A 17475-nucleotide genomic window follows, 5' to 3' on the forward strand; every position below is an offset into this window, starting at 1 on the left:
CTCCTGCTATCCCAGTGACTACTGGTGTCCCGTGAGGGAAAGCAGGGCTTCTGCTTTGGGCCTTGAGCTGATCTGCAGTGACAAGAGACCAAGCTGAGCCCTGGGGCAAAGAAGCAAATTAGCTCACAGCTACTGCAGCTTTCTTGTGTATTCCCTGGAAACATATGGTGCTGGTTGCTCTCAGAGCCAGGGCATGGCCTCGGGTCTGACTCTGCTGGCATCTTTACCCTCATCTTTACCCTCTCCCTAAAGTGAATGGAGACTTCAGCCAGCTCCACTGCTGTGCTGGTGCCTAGCTGTACTTGAGGAGTCTGGTCTTGACCTCATCCTTTGGGAAGTGGGAATGAGGTTTTGGGAATTTGGGCCTAAAGGGAGGGGAGTTTGCTGGTTAGAAGAGCTGACCTCAAGTCAGAAATCCCAGGCTTTGGTTCCCAGAGGTGCTCCTGATTTGTCAGCTGATCTTGGGCAAGTCTTCCCTACTCATGCCCCTTGACTTTTCCCTTGCATCAAAAATGCAGTTATTTCCATGTCAAAGGTTGGGTTTCTTCAAGCCTTCTGGGGCTCCTAGAGGCTGGTGTTGTGGGAGAGTACAAGTTATTTTTAGGAGATCGATATGGTGCCAAGCCAATACTAACCTGCTGTCTTAAGATCTATCACCTTGTGTGATGGCTGGCACCTTGCTGGCTAATCAGGGCAAACTCTGCTCTCAATGGGGACTGAGATTGCGCAGTGCCGCCAGGAGACCCTTTTAAGCTGATGGAACAAGAACCCATGATGCCTTCTGTTCAGCTCTTCCCTTTACAGGGCACCTTCCCCTTTCTCTTGTTGAGAACCTGCCTATATAGTCAGGAAAAAAAATAAAAATAGAAGTAAAGCAAGACCAAGCTGTGCAAGGCAGGGTTAGAAGAGGTACATGCATGAGGAGCTCCTAGCTAGACGCCAGTGCAGGGCTGTTCTGCAGCATCCCCCTCATGAATCCACTGCTTCCAAGCTTTCAATGTCTCCTTTGCGTGTGTCTCCACACACTTCGCCAAGGTGGCAGGTTCCCCCGCCCCCCGGTTGTAATCACTCCTTCTTAACTGAGCACCTAAGTTTCTACACCTTTCACACATTCTATATGTGATCGTGTTCTCCCTGTGCTAGGTCAGGCCGCAGGTCTGGGGCTTGCTGTCTCTTTTCTGCATCACATACTCCCTGTATTCTTGCTTTTCCTCCCCCTTATGCCCTTTCACCTTTCCCCATGTGAATCTTGAGACTGAAGGTGGGAGGAAGGGATCACATTTTACTGTTGTGGAGCTTAGCTGGAAAACAGCTCCGGAGATCAGCGCTGCAGCATAAGCCGTGTCCTGGGAGGCTACACCCAAGAGCTGCTGATTTGGGTTGATTCAGACTAAATTGGTCTCTGGTGCAGTGACTCACCACGGTGAGCAACCTCCTGGCACCCAGGAAGCTCCATCCTCAGTGCAGAGCTCACTCCACCAGCCAGAAATCTCCTGCTTTCCTCCAAAACCATCTTTCTCTTGAGCATCTTTTTACCAAGAGATACTCCCACACAATTGTTCCCCTAACTGCTGTGCAGGGAGATTATTTATGGCTCAAGCTGTGCTGAGGCCCCACCTCCCTATCCCCAGGACAGGTTTTACCATGCTGGCATCTCTGCCTTCATCTAAACTAAGCAGTGTCAGAGCAGGGGGGATGGCCGCCCGCTGCATGGGGCTGGGACAGCGTCTGAGGGGATCTCTGGAACAGCAGGCACTCCCAGGGCGTTACAGAAATATTTAGCTACAGCTCGCTCTGAGGCCCAGCACACAGCTTTCACCGCCTCCTCACTGCACCTCGGCTCTTCTGAACATTCCTGCGGGAAGGGTAGCCCCAGGCAGGGAGCTGGGACGCCAGGCAGGGCAGGCAGCGCTTGCACAGGCTCAGGTCTGCACTGGCTCTTCTCCCCGGTAAGACATTTTGCAGTCTGTCCTCTTCCAGAGAGCCTTTCATCCTGAAAAATCCTGCTGTGGTCCCAAATGCCTGCCCCATGCAAGGGAGCTGCAAGAGGCACAGAATGGTGCAGGTGTTCCCTACCCTGAGCCAGGTCTGCAGAGAGTGGTGGGCAGGATCTCCAGCACTGTCTATTTGCCCTGGTGAGCTGTGAAGTAGCATTTATATAACAGACTGTCAAGGAAGGGTATTTTCATCATTTATCCTTAACCACCAGCCTGGTGGAGTAACAGGTAAGTGCATCAGCCCATTAAAGACTTGGCTTATGCTGCAGTGGCTCTTTTAATGTACAGCTAGGATGTGGTTGGGTGTTGGCACCAGGGGCTGAAGGCATTAATTAGAGCCATGTAGTTAAATCTAGGTCCTGAGGGAACACGTGCAACCTAATTGGTTGCCCTGGAGCCCTCAATGCAGGCACAACGGAAGTTCAGCTTTTCTTGCTCACTGGGACCCATCTCCTGCAGGGCTGGAGCTGCTATTTCTGTGGTGCTTCCAGTGAGCTGGGTGAGCAGCACCCATCTGCCAGCAGAGTGACTGTGCACGCTGAGGCCAAAGCATGGCTCCACTCACTTTGGCAGCAGTGAGGCAGAATATTGGCCCTTATGCTCTTTGAAGTGCCTTGAGCACAAGCTGCACCAAAGGAACCATCTCTGACAGCCCCTGTATGCTCAGGAGCTGGCCTAAGAGGTACCAGGGTGTTTACTCCAAGTGGAGTGCAGCTGCAGGAGAAGCACCTTTCCAGAGTCTGATCCGTGTGCCTCAGGACATGCTGGCATCAGCTCCTCCTGAAGCAAGGGTAGGAATGGAGCTCTTGTCTACCCCTTCCTCACCCAATATCTAGATCTGTTCAACTGCTGGGACACTATGACATCCAGGTTGATCTCTTCCAAGCAAGTTCATCATCATTGGTCTACCCTGTTGACAACCCACACCCTTCTGGCCTCAGGTGAGAGATCTGTGTGTGAGGAGGGCTTGTGAAGATGAGCAGAGGCAATGCAATAGCTAAAAATCTCCTGGAAGCTGCCTGTGAATGGGATTGAGGAACCGGCAGAGCCCAAGAATCTAAAAGGGATGACATGGAATCGGGTGGTGTCCATGGAGGAAAGATGTGATAACACAGGCAGGGACTAGAAATGCTTAAATGCCCAGGTGACTATAAAGAGGGCTCCCTGTGCACTGCTCTCCTGGCTCTCTGTCTGAGCCCCCTGGGTTGATGCATGGGGAATTCTCCTTGTCCCCTTCTGTCATCTGCCAGATGGGTTCCCTGCTCCCCCTCCTCCGCATCAGCTGGGAAGGGATTCACAGCAGGAGGGACCAGGGGATCCAGAGTTAAATCCTCAACCAGTGGGGCTTATGTCAGCGCTGGCTAGACCCATGTCAGTGGGCACATCCTTTAGGAGTTATAGGGCTGTGGGAAGGCAAGGGGGATATGGAGCAGAGTGTGGCTGGGAGAGTAACAGCTGCATAGTGGAAACATGCATGGTTTGGAAGGAGATGTGTTTTCTGCGGATGACTTGGATCTCCAGACAGGGTGGCAGCAGAGGAACTCTCCCTTACCCTGTGCAGCTCTCAGCAGGGCTGCCTGTGAGTGCCAGGAAGGCACAGGCACAGTGTCCTGGTGCAGACACACTGGGGAAAACTCCCAGCTCTTCCCCTTGGTTAAATCTGTCACTCTGGCTGCGGCTTAGAGAAAAGCCTTCCCTCTCCCCGCCCTCCTGCCATCAAGAAGCTGCTGAAGGAATCGGGTCGTTGATCCTACAGCAGCGAGGCCCCTAATTATCCCAGTTTCCCGGAGCCTGCCTAAAGCCGGCGGCGTGCACGGCAGCTCAGGGACCTGTGGTCCCCGGCGTGTGGAGAGGAGCCCCACGCAGGCAGGAGCCTGGAGAAGCAGGGAGAAAATGGCAGTGCCTCAATGCATTAAATATGAGGAGAGCGTGCCCAGCCTGCTGCTTTCTCCCTGTGTCCCTATGCCTGGGAGGGGGCAAGGGGGCACACTTTGGGGTGACAGCAAGGCCAGGCGAGGTTGGATCTGGGCTCGCTGCAGGCAGGGAAAGCAGCAAGGAGGGGCAGCTTTTCCCAGATTCCTCTTGCAGGCATAGTGTGCGTGTGAGGCCCTGGCTCCCCTGGGCCCCTCCTCTCACACACATTTAATAACGATTACTGGGCTGGGTAATAAAGTGCTGTTTAATAGTGAATCAATCAGGCAACCCGGGCTGGCAGGGAGCGCTGGCTTCCAGCCCCAGCCACTGCCATGTGCAGCCCCAGCGCAGTAGCAGTGTGGTGGCTGGGGACCCTGCCACAGCACCCCTCATCTTGGTTCTCCGCTGTCCTGCACATGCTTCTGGTGCCTACACCTGGCAGGATGCAAAGGACGGGGGTTTCCACCCTGTAGCATGAAGTGGTTTCCTTAGGCTGGGCTGGCATTTCCCATCCTTAGAGCGGCTGGTGACACAATGATGTCAAGTCCCTGGTTGCCTGGGACACCTTGGCACCTGTGGCCACAGTGTGCTTAGTGTCAGGACCTGTGGAGAGGTGAGACTCCAGCAAGGGGCCTTCCTGGAGGTGGCCAGTGGCCCAGGGCACATGGTAGCTTTTGTCTTGTCCTCATGATCCCAAGCAGTGGTGGGGTTTGGGGGCGACCTGTACCCTGCGGCACAGGGCACAGCACACAGGGCTATGCATGCTCATGCATGAGGACAAGTGTCTGCGGTCACACAGGATCTTGTATGCTGCTGAGCAGGGACATACCGTGCACAGTGATGTGCACACGGATGGAGAGGTGCATGCTATGGACATGTGCGGCGCTACACTGGGACATGCACAAGGCATACGAGACTGCATATGCTAGCGCATGAGGCCAGGTTCATACCGCACATGGGGATGTGCACACCGAGACACCAGACCTCCACGGTGTTACACCGGGACATCAGGGTTGTGCGGGGTGCTACACCAGGACATGCACCTGGCACACAGGGACACGTGAGCGGTGCTCTAGCAGTACGTGCACAGTGGTGCACCGGGACACGCCTGCCGCACACGGACACGCACCCGGGTCCGGCGTGGATCCGCCTGCTCCTCGCTCCGCAGGTACCGGTGCCACCGGGTGAGGCGGGGCGCGGCGCCCGACGGGGGTTTCCCATTGGCTGACGAGGCTGTCAGAGGGGCGGAGTGACAGGCCCGGGCCGGGATTAGCGCGGCGGGGAGCGGCAAGCTAGGGCTTGTGGCACTGTACTGTACCGCACCGCACCGCGTCCGACGGGCCGGGCCGGGCCGAGCCGAGCCGAGCCGAGCCGAGCCGAGCCGAGCCGTATTGTACTGTACCGTGCCGGCGGCAGCGCGGAGCAGCGGCGCGCAGGATGCGGCGGCGGCGGCGGCGGCACTGCCGGTAAGGAGCGGGGAGCAGAGAGGAGCGGGGAGCAGCGGGGCCCAGAGCAGGGCGGCGGGGGAGCGGGGAAAGTTGCAGCGGTTGTTGCAGGGGCCGAGGCGGATCTGCGCCCTCCCGGCAGCCGTGACCGGCGGGCGGCGGCACAGGGCTGCGCTAGCACCGGTGAGCACCCGGCGGTGTCGAGACCCGCTCGAAGCGGCCGGTGTACTGATGCAGCGGGACGGGCTCGGGGCACCAGCCCGGGCACGGGGAGTGCGGCCGGGGTGAGGCGGGCGGCTCTGCGGGGGGAGCGAGCGGCTCCGCCAGCCCCCCTGGCCGGGGGGGCACCCTTCTCATCCGGATGGATGTCACATCCACTCAGGGCTGATCCCGCCGAGACGCGAGGTGCCGGACAAAGGAGGCCAGGCTGGGGTGGCCAGGGAGAGAAGGGCAGGCTCAGCCCCAGCTTGGATGTGGGGAAAGTCCCCTGCCTCGATACTCCCTTAGGAAGGGGTATCCTGTGTCCCATAGCCCCAGGGCCGGCAGGCACCCCTCGGTCATCACTCCATCCCCGAAACTGCCCTGAGGCCCGAGTGCAGAGGAACCTCCTTGGGACCACCCTCCCCGGCAGACGGCCCGGCATCCACAGCCTGCTTGTCCTCATTCCCTGCCATCGCCTCTGACAGTGGTACCGTGTCCAGCACACAAATACGGCCCATTGCGTGAATTCAGCCCCCAGCCCTGCACCTCCTGCTTCCTTCCCATCCCCGTCCCGTTCTTCGCCCGTTCCCCTGGCATCCTCCCCCGGCTCCTGCGCGTTGTCCCCACGCAACCCTGCCGTGGGTGCGCTCTTCCCCCGCAGCGTGAGCAACTCCTTCTGTCTGCTGCCTTCACTCCCATCACCCCGCTCTGCCAAGCAAGCGCCTGCACCGGCATGAACGTCCCCTGTTGCACCGGGTACAGCTCAAAGCAAGGGCTGGGAAAAATCCCTAGACATCCCTTTAGCTACTGAGAAGAGGCAATCAGGAGGAGCAAGCTTCTTGTGAGCGTGAGATGTTTTACTGAACAAATGAAATCCCCCACTGGCATGCAGCTCCCGGCTATCACACTGCACCTCCCGAGTTTTTCTCTTTGAACGCATGTCCTGGGCTGCCCTGGCAGCCTCCCTGTAAGCTTTTCTTCACAGGACTTCTCTGGCCTTCAGACAATGAGATCAGCAAGCCTCCCTCCAGCCCACCAGTGCCATACAGCCCAACCCATTCATCACAGTGCTTTAAAGAGCATCAATTTGATTCACAATTTAAATCAGCAAGTAGGAAGCCTTAGCTCCATCACTGATTTTTCATCTCTGTTGCATTTTGTGCTTTTTACCTTTCATTATTAAAGAAAAGCTCTCTCTGCTGGATGGTGTAGCCATCCAGCTTCAGTGGGTCACAGGCACACATAGCCTTTGCTCTGAATTTGATAACTCTCCTCTGCTAACTAGGAGGACATGCTGTGCTTATCCCATTCATTTTAGCAGTAACTTACATGTACTGAGATAGGCTGGGGTTTTATAGATTTGTTATGTTACAGTGAATGCCAAGTATTCCTAGTGATAACTTTTTTCCTTGGCATGTGTGTCAGTCTGCTTTGAGATAAAAAGTGGAATTTCATTAGGAACATAGAAGCCCCGCATCTTTGTTATTTATCAGTTAACCTCAGCAGCCTTGAATGTGAACGCAACCATAACATGAGAAAAAAATGTTAAACCAGTAACTGATATATTAAACAGAAGGGTATATTTTTGTGAGTGAATTACAGATTGCTGCTGCTCAGCAGGAGACAGATATTTTTTTAGAAGTGTGATAGTGCAGATAGATGGGCGCCTGCCCCTCAGAGCTATATTACTAAGAGTTATGTCTCTGCATCACTAGAGCCTAAACACCATTGAGAAATCCAGCCCCATGTCCTTCGGGAATTTAATCATGCCTAGTTTGTGCATAGAAATGGAGAGAAGAAACCATGCTTTCCTCTGTTTGCAACTGACATTTGGTTTCTCACTTTAAAATGATGAGATCTAAGTGAGGGACTTGGTACCTTGGCATCTGTCAGAAGGCAAAAGCTGCCAAGGCGAAGTCCTGTCTGCACACCAGGAATTCAGATAAACTCAGGGAAGGATGAATATAAGTTTCAGCTCCCCCGGGAGAAACAGAACTGTCAGGAGCCCTGCCAGTGCCAGTAGGGGCTCCAGTTCCTGCCTTCTCCTGCAGCTGCCTGGCCACTACCGTGGAGTGGCTGGTCTCACCTCTGTATGGAGGGTCCTTGGGCAGAGGCAGGCAGGCAGGCAGGTAAGCTGTGTGCAGGGCCATGTGCTCTGTTCTCCCAGGGCAGGATATCATAACCACTCCTTTTTGGATCTGCAGGTGCTGACAGCTCTGTCTGTGCCACCAATAGCAGCTGCAGCATGTGCTGGTGTGACACACTTTAAACCAAGGCTGACCTCCAAAGGCAGAGTCTCTTTGCCCATGCTGCTCATGTTAAACTCCTCAGGCAAGTGTAATTGGAGGATGTCTCAGTGATCCAGTGTATCATCCTTTCCCCCTTACTGAAGTAATTTTAGTAGGCTGTTGGTACTAAATATTCATCCTAAAGCAGGATGAATGAAACTCACTTTAAAACGCACCATGTGCTCTCTTGCTGTGTCTGTATGCTGGTCTCTGCGGGAAGTGCCTGAGCACCCTGGCACCCTAGGAAGAAAGCAAACACTTTGGGTGCCGGAGGATTGAGCAGAAGACTGCCACAGTGGTGCTGATGTGATGTCTACAATGAACTTGCCTGCTTCTTGCAGCAGGTTTGAAGTGGCTGTCTTACCTGGAGCATCTCTTTCTCCTCCCACGAGGGCAAGGCACCTTTTGCCTGTCCTTCCAGTGTGCCTCGCCTTTTTCTTGTGTCCTCCCTGCCCTAACCAGCTCTCCTCGCCCTTGTTGCAGGGCTGCCTGAGGATGTGTCGCCCCTCGACCCGTCCATCATCTCAGGGTTGCTGGGAACCCACCTTGCTGTGCCCGTGCCACCCAGCTGGGCTCTGGACCTGACACCTCCCTGCCCTCATCCACCGGGATGGCCCAGGCGGGGGGACCCGTCCACTTCCACCCCGAGGAGGGCTGCAGCACCTCCCCCCTGCCGTGCACCCGCGGGGTGGACCGCAGGCCTTGGCTGGCGGAGGGCAGCCCCGAGGCTGGGAGGTGCAGCCCCCCGCGCTGCCTCACCCCCAACCTCAACGCCGGCCGCCTGCACCTGCTGCGCAAGGGCCTGGCCCCCGACACCCGCCGCTGCCCCCTCGGTCTCTACAGCAGCACCGGCTCCCTGGTCCGCAGGCCGGTCGAAGCGGCTCCCTTTAGCAACGGGAGCTGCCCGGGCACGGGGCGCCTGACAGCCCTCTGTACCCCTCGGCGGGGCCGGCTCAGCCCGGGGGTCTCGTCCCTGGGCAGCCGCAGTCCGGCGGCGACAGCGGCCCTGGAGGGACATAGCTCCGTGGTCACCTTCCGCTTCATCGAGAAGGCCAGCGTGCAGACCCTGGGCGGCCTGCCGCCCTGCTGGGACAACGGGCCCCGCAGCCTCAGCCGCAGCCTGGAGCTCGGCGGGGACGCAGGATGCCCCCGGCCCCAGCCCCGGCCCCAGGAGCGGCTCCTGCGCACGCTCAAGCTGGAGACCTCCGCGTCGGACCCGCTCCTGTCCGGGGGCAGGACCCCGGGGGGAACATGTCCATGTGGGAAGGAGCCCTGTGCCCTCAACGTTGGCTGCCTCTGCCGCTCCCTCACCAACGGGCTGCCGGAGAACCTCCCTGCCTTCGCCAGGAGCCCCCTGAAGCCAGAGCCCCGGCTCCAGGTAGGTGCTAGGGTGCTCTGCACTGGGTTCGGGCTGTGCCCCAGAGTCTCTTGCCCACTCACCGCTCTCTCCTCTGCAGGGCAGCGCCTGGCCGTACCCCCGGCAGAGCTCAGCCCATGCTCAACGCATCGCCAGGGCCAAGTGGGAATTCTTCTATGGCTCCTTGGACACCCCGAAAACAGGTAAGAAGTTGGGGGGGAGTGCAAGTCTCCTTTGCAAGTCTAAATTGCTGCCGGGACTACCTCTGGGGCTGCCCAATCCTTCAGGGCTTGTTGGTGCCCAACAAGAGATCCCCCCAAGATCAGCCAGTCTGTGTCCTCTTGGGGCCAGATCCTGCACACACGAGCTTCCCCACAGAGTTCCCTGTGGCTATGCAGTGCTATGCAAAGGGGGTGACAGAGCCTTAACCTCTAGCAGCCCCCTGCTGCCTCTGCAGAAGGGCTTTTGGGTTCAGATGGGGGCTCAGGGCTGGCTGCGAGTGCACTAGCACTGATAGCACCCTGCCTCTGCTTCTGCCAGTCTTCTTCCTTCTGGCTTCCCTTCTCCATTCCCCAGTGCCCATCATATGTGTGTTGCTGCTCTTGGTATATGTGATGCCACAGGAGCGGCTCTCCAGTGCTCCTTGGAGCAGCTCCCCACAGCTCTGAGTGCTTGGGGCTACCTTGCAGGCTCCTCTGCCCCTGACTCTACTCCTCTGGCTGAGCCCCCGCAGAAGCCCGTCTGCTCGCTGCCCGCCAAGCCACCAGGGTTGGTACCTGAGCACAGCCTGAGCCACGTGGAAGTGGAGATAGAGATGTCTCCTACGGGCAGCCAGAAGCCCGGCTCCTGCGAGACTGGGATTATAAGGAGGACAGTGAAGTACTCTGAGACAGACCTGGACACCGTGCCGCTGAGGTGCTATCGCGAAACCAACATCGATGATATCCTGGCCGAGAAGGAGGAGGTGGATTCAGCGATTGAGAGCCAGAAGGACAGTGAGAGCAACCCAAGCTTTGGGGGCACCCCAGGCAGGAGGAACAGCATTCCAGAGGAGTCCCCCGCCCCAGGCACCAACTGCCCAAAGGATGGGCTGCGGGACAGGCATGTGGACGAAGACGATGAGGTGTTTGAGGCAATGAGGAAAGAGAACAGGGAAAGGTGAGGCTCCGTGCGTGAGGGCTAAAAGCTCCTCTCACCCTCTTTATGGTCCCCTGTGTGGTGAAATGGGTTCTGCCAAAAGCTTCTGAGCCAAAAATCCCAGTAGCTCTATGCAAGTTGCATGTGGGGTAAGATGGAGTCCTGGATCACCCCTCTGGGGCTGTGGCTGGGACTGAGACTGGGAGGGGGCCCTCACTGCCCTATGGAAAGAGTAGGGCAGCACCAATGATCCAGCCCCAGGTGGTGTGCCATGGGCCCTGCTCCCCTGGGGTGAGCTCTGCAGCTCACGTTGCCCAGCTAAGCTGAGCCTTCCTTGGAGTGGGTCCTGCCATGTTAACTGCATCCTGCCCTGGTTCTGCTGGGCATTGGGGTGATGGTGGCAGGGTGCCTGAGCCCAGGCCGTGTCCTGAAACTGCTGCATGCTGCAAGTGCTGCTGGGCTACCCTTCCATCTGCAGACAGTTCTGCCTTGGTGGTGAGAGGGGTCCCTTTTGCTTGGCCTCAGTAGGTATTTGCCATGTTTGAGAAAGAGTGGGGGATGTGTTGGGCTAGAAAAAGCCTCATGTCTTTTGTGCTGTCACTTGTGTGACAAAACACACTGTGCTGAGGAGCTGATGAAGGTGACACCAAGGTTCAGTTGCCCACCCATAGGCAGCTGACACCATCTGAGCTGCTGTCCACCCTGCACCAGGCGTGGGAGATGGTGTTTTGGCCCAGCAGCACAAGACTCTGCGTATGGAATGTCCTCTGGAGTGGTGGTTTGACCGTGAGGAGTTACAGGAATCAATCCACTTTTCCCAGGAGGACACAGGAGGGGAAGAAGCTCCAGAGCCCTCTGCAGGACAGCTGCCTGGAGGGAAAGGCCCTGGAAGGGGGTGGGAGATGCCCCTGCAGGCAGTGGCAGCCAAGGGCATTTCCTGTGTATTGGCAAAGACTCATGGGTGAGATAAGGAGCTCAGCATCATCAGCAAGTGCTTTGCAGAGTTAGGGAGAGTCTTACCTCGGAAGCACAAAGCGAGGGCAATGCCTGGGATGCTGTGTGGCAGCATGTGCTCACATAGCTGTGCAGAAGGCAGGTGGGGAGCATTTAGGTGGAAGAAAAAGAAAAAAGAGGTTTTGCTATTGGCAGTGGGAAAAGATAATGAAAATATAGCCCCCAGTGGTGCCCCTGCACTGTGAAGGAGAAACCCAAAGGTGCTGAGCTAATGGGGAGGGAAGGTGTGTGTCCTGAGAGGCACTGGTCTCCTGCCAGCTTGTCCAGCCTTTGCATCTTTAGTGGAGGGGGTAGATACCTCCCACCCTGCTGTCTGCCTCTGCCCTGGCCTCAAAAACTTTGGGTTCTAGAGAAAAGCTGAAAATAAGCAAATTTTTATGTATTCTTTTCCAAATGAATAGTGATAGAAGTTTTGAGTAAGGTGTAAAGTTGTTATAATTGCAAACAAGTTCTTCAAGATACTGTAAAAGTTACCTTGCATCATGATATTTTATTTCCACATATTTACTAGGTCAATACAAGCCCTATGAGCTGTAAGCCCCTCTGAGGCACCTTACTGTAGCTCCCCAGACAGCATGAAAGCTTGGATGTGTCCTTAAATGCGTTGCTGCTCCTAAGGATGGTGCTGCAGGTATAATTACTGATGTGTATATAGAGTCATTAATTTTACATGGCTTCTTTGTAGACCAGTGGGTTTCTTGCTTTGCAGCCCCCTGAATATTCCCCAGGAAGGTGCAGACCCTGCAGACAGCATCTTGACAATCACAAGCCTCAAACCATGAGCTTGTTTAGCCCCTGCATCACAGCCCTGGGTTTTTGCTTACGCACTGTTTCTGAGCTCTGCAGCTGCAGTCCTCCTCCCTGTTTAGCAGTCAACAGTATTGATGCTTTCTACTTCAAGCCTTCTGCTTTGCCTGCTCACAGGAGGGGTGATGCTGAGGTGATTAAGAAGCTCCCCAGAGCTGGCACCATTCTGCTGCTGCTCAAGCTGCTGTACCCTAGGCCTGGGAAGGACCAGTCCTACAGAATTACTGCAGCACCTTTGGATGCTAATTTGCAGCATGTAAACATGTAAATCCCTTTGAAAATCTAGCCTTAAGGGTTTAGCACCCTCTGTGAGGGGGATTTTGGCTTGGTACTATTTTGTTGTCCTTCATATTCTGGCCAAAGGGCATCTTCACATTGGTGAGTTACCCTCCCAAAGTAAGAGCCTATGCTAACAGCTGAAAAATCTAACACCAAATCAAATGAGACATGGAAAGTGGTGGAAGAAACAGTGTCTTCTTCCAGCAAATCTGCTCCCTGAATATATTTAGAGTCAGATCTACCAACTCTAATGACTAGTCTAAGCCTTTATTGTCTTTATTCCCATTAGTCCCAGGAAACCAAGACCTGTCAGTGAAAGTGGGCTCAATTTCCTTCCTCCCCAAGCACCAGCAGATGTGCTGGGTGAGCTGGAGGCAGGGCTGGTCCCGCAGCACGGGTGCCTTGGGCTGATAAGAGGGAAGAGACTGCTGCGATGCCTGCTCCCCCGAGAGCGGCAGCTCCCTTTTCTCCCCGCAAGCGGAGCAGTCTTAACTGGGAAAGCCGTTGGATCTGCTACCTGGGGAGCCCTTCCAGAGCCTTTGTGCTCACTGCTCTGCTGAAAATAGCCGCATGGCAAGCCTTGCTGGGGATTAAAAATGGTCACGGCCTGGGTTTCATCAAACACTTAAGCATGTGCTTAACCTGCCTCAGTAGTCACAAGCCTCTGGTGTGAACACACAGGCCTCTGTCCCAGAGCCCAGCATGGCCACAGAGCTGCAGCTTAGGGTGATACTTCAGTGTGACAGCATGGATGTGGCAGCCTGGAGGGAGCGCAGTGCCCGTGGTGGGTACCTGTGGCTGAGCACAGGCTGGAATTAGGTCTAAAAGCAGGCAGCTGCCAGGCTGGAGGAGGTGTGTGAAGGAGCCGGGGATGAGGAGCGCAAGGAGCTGCTGGGGCTGGTCCATACAAGAGCGTAATTCAGGGACGGATAAAATGAGGGGCTGTTGGGTGGTTCTGTGTGGCTTCACTTTCAAGCTGAGTTGGGATCCCCCCACAGCGCCTACCGTGCCTGTGTGGGCAGGAGTGGGGCATGGCTGGGGCAATCGGGGGTGTGGAGTGTCAGAGGAGCATTTTGCAGAGAGCGAAAACCTCTGAGGGCCTGAGGAGTGAGATTCTCCTCTTTTCTCCCCCCACTGGGTCCTGCTCGGCTCTGCAGCACCAGGCGGGGAGAGCGGGTAGAACCCCTTCCCCTTCATCAGCCATAGGGTGCCGCTGCTGAAGCCCAGTTGCTCAGACCCTCATGGTCCCCGCGGGCAGGCCTTTGCCTGAAGGCTGCCCGCTGGCTTTGGCACTAACATGCAATGCAGCGGGGCTGTTGGCTCTCGGGATCTGCTTGGCCCTCTCCCAAGGAAGGCTCACCGCCTCTCCTGCCCCAGCTCAAGGCTGGAAACCTATGTGCCTTCCCGCTGCCAGTCACCCTTGCACAGATGCTCGATGACAGCTTCTGCATCTCCTCCCGTCCTCTGCTCCTCCCACCTGTGTTTGTCTGGCTCGGTGACGGTGCAATGACCCTTCCTGGAGGGCTGGAGCCCGTGTAGGGAGGGATGAGCAGTGCAGCAGCAGCTGATGAAGAAGCATCTAGATCCAAGCAGGAGTAATGTGTGCCGGCAGCGCTGCGCCCCTGATGCAGTGACTAGATCCCTCTGGAGCTGAACGGCTTTGCACTTGGTATTTTGAGGCGGAGAGGTTGCTTTGAGAGCTCCGATGATGTGGGCAAAACCAGCTGTGGGGTTTTTTTTCTGTGTCTTCGGGCAATAAACGCAAGAATAAGCCCAGCTCCCCCTCCTGGAAACAAGATCCCTTCTGTCTGCTGGCGCTGTCTTCGCCATTGCCCTCCTTATGAATATGAGGCAGAAAACAAAGTCAGCAGCAGTTAGCATGGTTTAGTAGCACACAGCTGGGTGGTAAGGACAGTGAATGCACATTTGCGTCTGTAATGGGTCTCTTCAGCCTTGTCCTTGCCAGAAAGGTGGGAATGGTAAGAGCTTCAGTGCTGCGCAGCCATGATATGCTGGTGGATGGGTTAGAGCAGCCTCCACCCTGCCTTGCTTACCTGTTCCTGGCTTTGCTGTGCTCCTTTGAAGCCCACTAGCGCTCTGGGGGACTCAAGCTGCCAGCTCTTGTCCTGCTGAAGTAATCAGGGTGAGATTTTTGAGCAGTATGCGAAGCATAATGAATGAAAACCATTTGGTGCTTGTAACAGCAATGCCTTTTCTGAGCCCTCTGTACAAAGCTGTTTGTTCATAACAAACATTATGACAAGGTGGAGCAGTTCCTCTCCTTTCATCAGAGGAGAGAGTGGCATAACAAGTGCTTTTCTGCTGCTTTAATAAAATGGTAGCGGCTTATGAGCAAAGTAGGCTTTTAGGGCTGTATTTATTATGCTTGTACAGCTGAAGCATTGATGTTCCCTGGGTTGGAAATGTCCCGGTTGTCACATGCTCTGATGGAAGGGCAGGCTACACTTCACCTCATTTACAGGACAAAACACTTAGGGCTCCAGGGTTAAGAAACTCCTGTGTTGGGCTGGACCCAGATGTTTGTGAGGCAAGCTGGGCCTCCCTGCAGAGCTGATCCCTGACAAGATGATGAGCCAGGACCAAGCCTGGCCTCTAGGACATGGGCTGGCTTAGGTCCCTGAGCCCAGAGGCGGGTGTAAGGCTCCCTCTGTTCTGTCTGGGGAAGCCTGGGGCTCAGCATTGCCTTGTGCCAGGTCCCAGATATCTCCTGGGACCAGCCAGCAGACCTTGCAGGTAGGCGCTGGTCATGGTCTGAGCATGGCGCTCACTGACTGCCGTGCTCACTGACCACAGTGCTGTGTTCATGGAAGAAAGTGTCACGCTGTCCTGAGCAGCTTTAGGAGGAACCTGGTGGGTGCTGGGAGCTCTGAAGGCTTGTGGAAAATGCAGCCACTTCTAGATTTGTTTGGAAATGGAGCTGAACCACATCCTGCTTCTGGTGCTTGAGCCCTTTATTGGATCTAAGCTCAAATCAAATGTCTGGGAGCAGTAGCCATCTCATAAGCTTCTTATGAGGATGAGCTACTAAAGGAACAAAAGTCTGTGGCACATTAAAGGAGAAGCATATGTCTGGAAAGAGGCCAGCCCAGTCCTTCTTCCCATGATGTCTTGGGCAGGCAAAGGTGTTTCCTTGGAGGTCGGTGGATGTTCAGATGAGATTTCTGCCCTCCCCAGTTTCCTTCTGGAACAGCACATGGATTTTTGTTGGGCTTTGATCCCTCGCTCCTCAGTGACCAGTTCTTCTCACTTTCTTTCCCTCTAGGGTCATGGACCAAGACACACAAGGTATGCTCAAGTCTCCAGTGCCCTTCCTCCTGGGGCACAGCCTCTCCAAGGATGGCATGGACTCTTTCAGCAAGCATTTTGAGAGCATCATGGAGTCCCATCGAGCCAAAGGCACATCTTACACCAGCCTGGACTCCATTGACATCCTCTCCTCCCCAGCCCGCACCCATGGGACCTTTTTCACTTTTGACCTCCCAGCTGTCACCCCAGAAATACAGGGACAGATCAAAGACAGCGCCAAGCTGATCGAGGAGAACTTTGCTCCTCTGGCTCACTTGGAGCCAGACTCTGGGACAAGTTCAGCTACAGATGCCCCCTGGACAGAGAGGGAGGAGGAGCAGGGGAGACGAAGCAAAGGTGTACGGCACAGCCCTTGCCACTCAGAGGACAGCTTTGCTATTCCCTTGGCCTCCAACATGAGGTGAGTGACCAAAGCTGCTTGCTGTCCAGCTGAGCCACCAAAGTTTCCTGTGGAGTCTAACCCTGTATGGAGTGCTTTGCAGCCAAGACCGGTGTTGCAGGGGAAGAGGTGAAGGGTCAGGAACAGATTTTCTGTGAAACTGCTGATCAGGCCAGTGATCACCACAGTGTTGTGGTAGGCACGTTGGTGGGAGCACATCTCCTTTTTGATCTTGGCCAGCTTTGTTGGTGCTGGAGGGCTGGAAGGTTTCCTCCAGCCTAGCAAGCAGGGAGTCACAGGAGTTCAATCCTATGGTGGTTCCCATTGCAGGACAGTCCAGTATCCATGGTGGCTGTGAGGAGAGGCCAGTCACAAGCTGAGTAGTGGTAGAATTTCAACAGCCTTTCCCTCCTGGAGGCCAAAACTTCCTGGTACTGCCGCACTCCTCACCATCTGAGTAGCACCCTCCTGTTTCTTGAGGGCAAGAGTCTCACAGTCTTGTACGTATTGTCCTGGCCTCCTGAACTTCCTCAGGCTTGTGTGTGTTGGGAGATGGAGAGCAGAGATTATCACGACCCACCCTGTACCTTGCTCCAAGCCTGCCTGCTCCTGGGCTCAGGATGGCTGCCCCATGCTGGGGAAAATCTCTTGTGGATCTCTGAGCTGGGGAAGCTCAGCCCCGCCACTTCCAACCTGTCTCTGTGTGAGACCATGTTCAGGCTGAGACACTACCTTCCTGCAACCCTATGCCTTCCAGCAAGGTCTTGGGCTGTGGCACTTTTGATAGGGCAGGTTGGCAGGCGTCATCTTCTTTTTCCGAGGTACACTCATCTGGAGTGTGGTCAGGTTCAGTCTGGATGTCAGGTCTTGTCTAGTGGTTCAGCTGCAGAACTGGTGACTCTTGCAGGAGTTGCTGTCCCAGTCATGCCAGTGCTGACCTTCTTGTTTACATTGCCTCCCTGCAAGGTCTCTCAGCCCAGTGGCCTTCTGTGCAATGCCAGAGCCTCCTGAATCCCTCATCTGCTTTCTAGGCTTTGGTTTTTTCCACACCAGACTTCTTTGGGTTAGGTCTTTTCCACAGCAAACTGATGTCACTTTTGGTCACAACCTGCACCATCCTCATACACTCATCTTTGGGTGGCCAGGTGGAGATCTGAGCTCTGTGTCCTCTCTGATTTCTGCAGTCCAGAGAGGAGAGTGGGGTATCACACATGCTTGTGGTCCCTAGATCACTCAAAAGGCATTTTGGGGCAGAGGGGTGGTGGGTTAGGCCTTCCCTTTCTTTGGTACACAGGAGCCAGGGACATGGTGGCACAGAGGCCAGGCAAGG

The 17475-nt window shown here is 55.5% G+C and overlaps 1 protein-coding gene across 3 annotated transcripts in view; it reads left to right on the forward strand.

Moving 5' to 3' along the window:
* The window catches only part of PSD (pleckstrin and Sec7 domain containing), a 46315-nt gene that overhangs the window by 3811 nt on the left and 25029 nt on the right, over positions 1-17475 (forward strand). For 2 of the 3 annotated variants that reach the window (XM_061459330.1, XM_061459332.1), the window contains exons 3-6: positions 8329-9223; positions 9303-9405; positions 9892-10360; positions 15723-16166. In XM_061459330.1, the coding sequence (XP_061315314.1) occupies positions 8456-9223; positions 9303-9405; positions 9892-10360; positions 15723-16166 (1784 nt within the window). In that variant the 5' untranslated portion in view covers positions 8329-8455. Of the gene's footprint in view, positions 1-5278; positions 5378-8328; positions 9224-9302; positions 9406-9891; positions 10361-15722; positions 16167-17475 lie in introns of those variants that run through there. The other variant, XM_061459331.1, reaches the window with a different exon arrangement.

This window comes from Pezoporus flaviventris, unplaced genomic scaffold, assembly GCF_033815535.1.
Source record: "Pezoporus flaviventris isolate CSIRO_AGI_PZ_B2104156 unplaced genomic scaffold, CSIRO_AGI_Pfla_v1 ptg000029l, whole genome shotgun sequence".
NCBI classification, from domain to species: domain Eukaryota; kingdom Metazoa; phylum Chordata; class Aves; order Psittaciformes; family Psittacidae; genus Pezoporus; species Pezoporus flaviventris.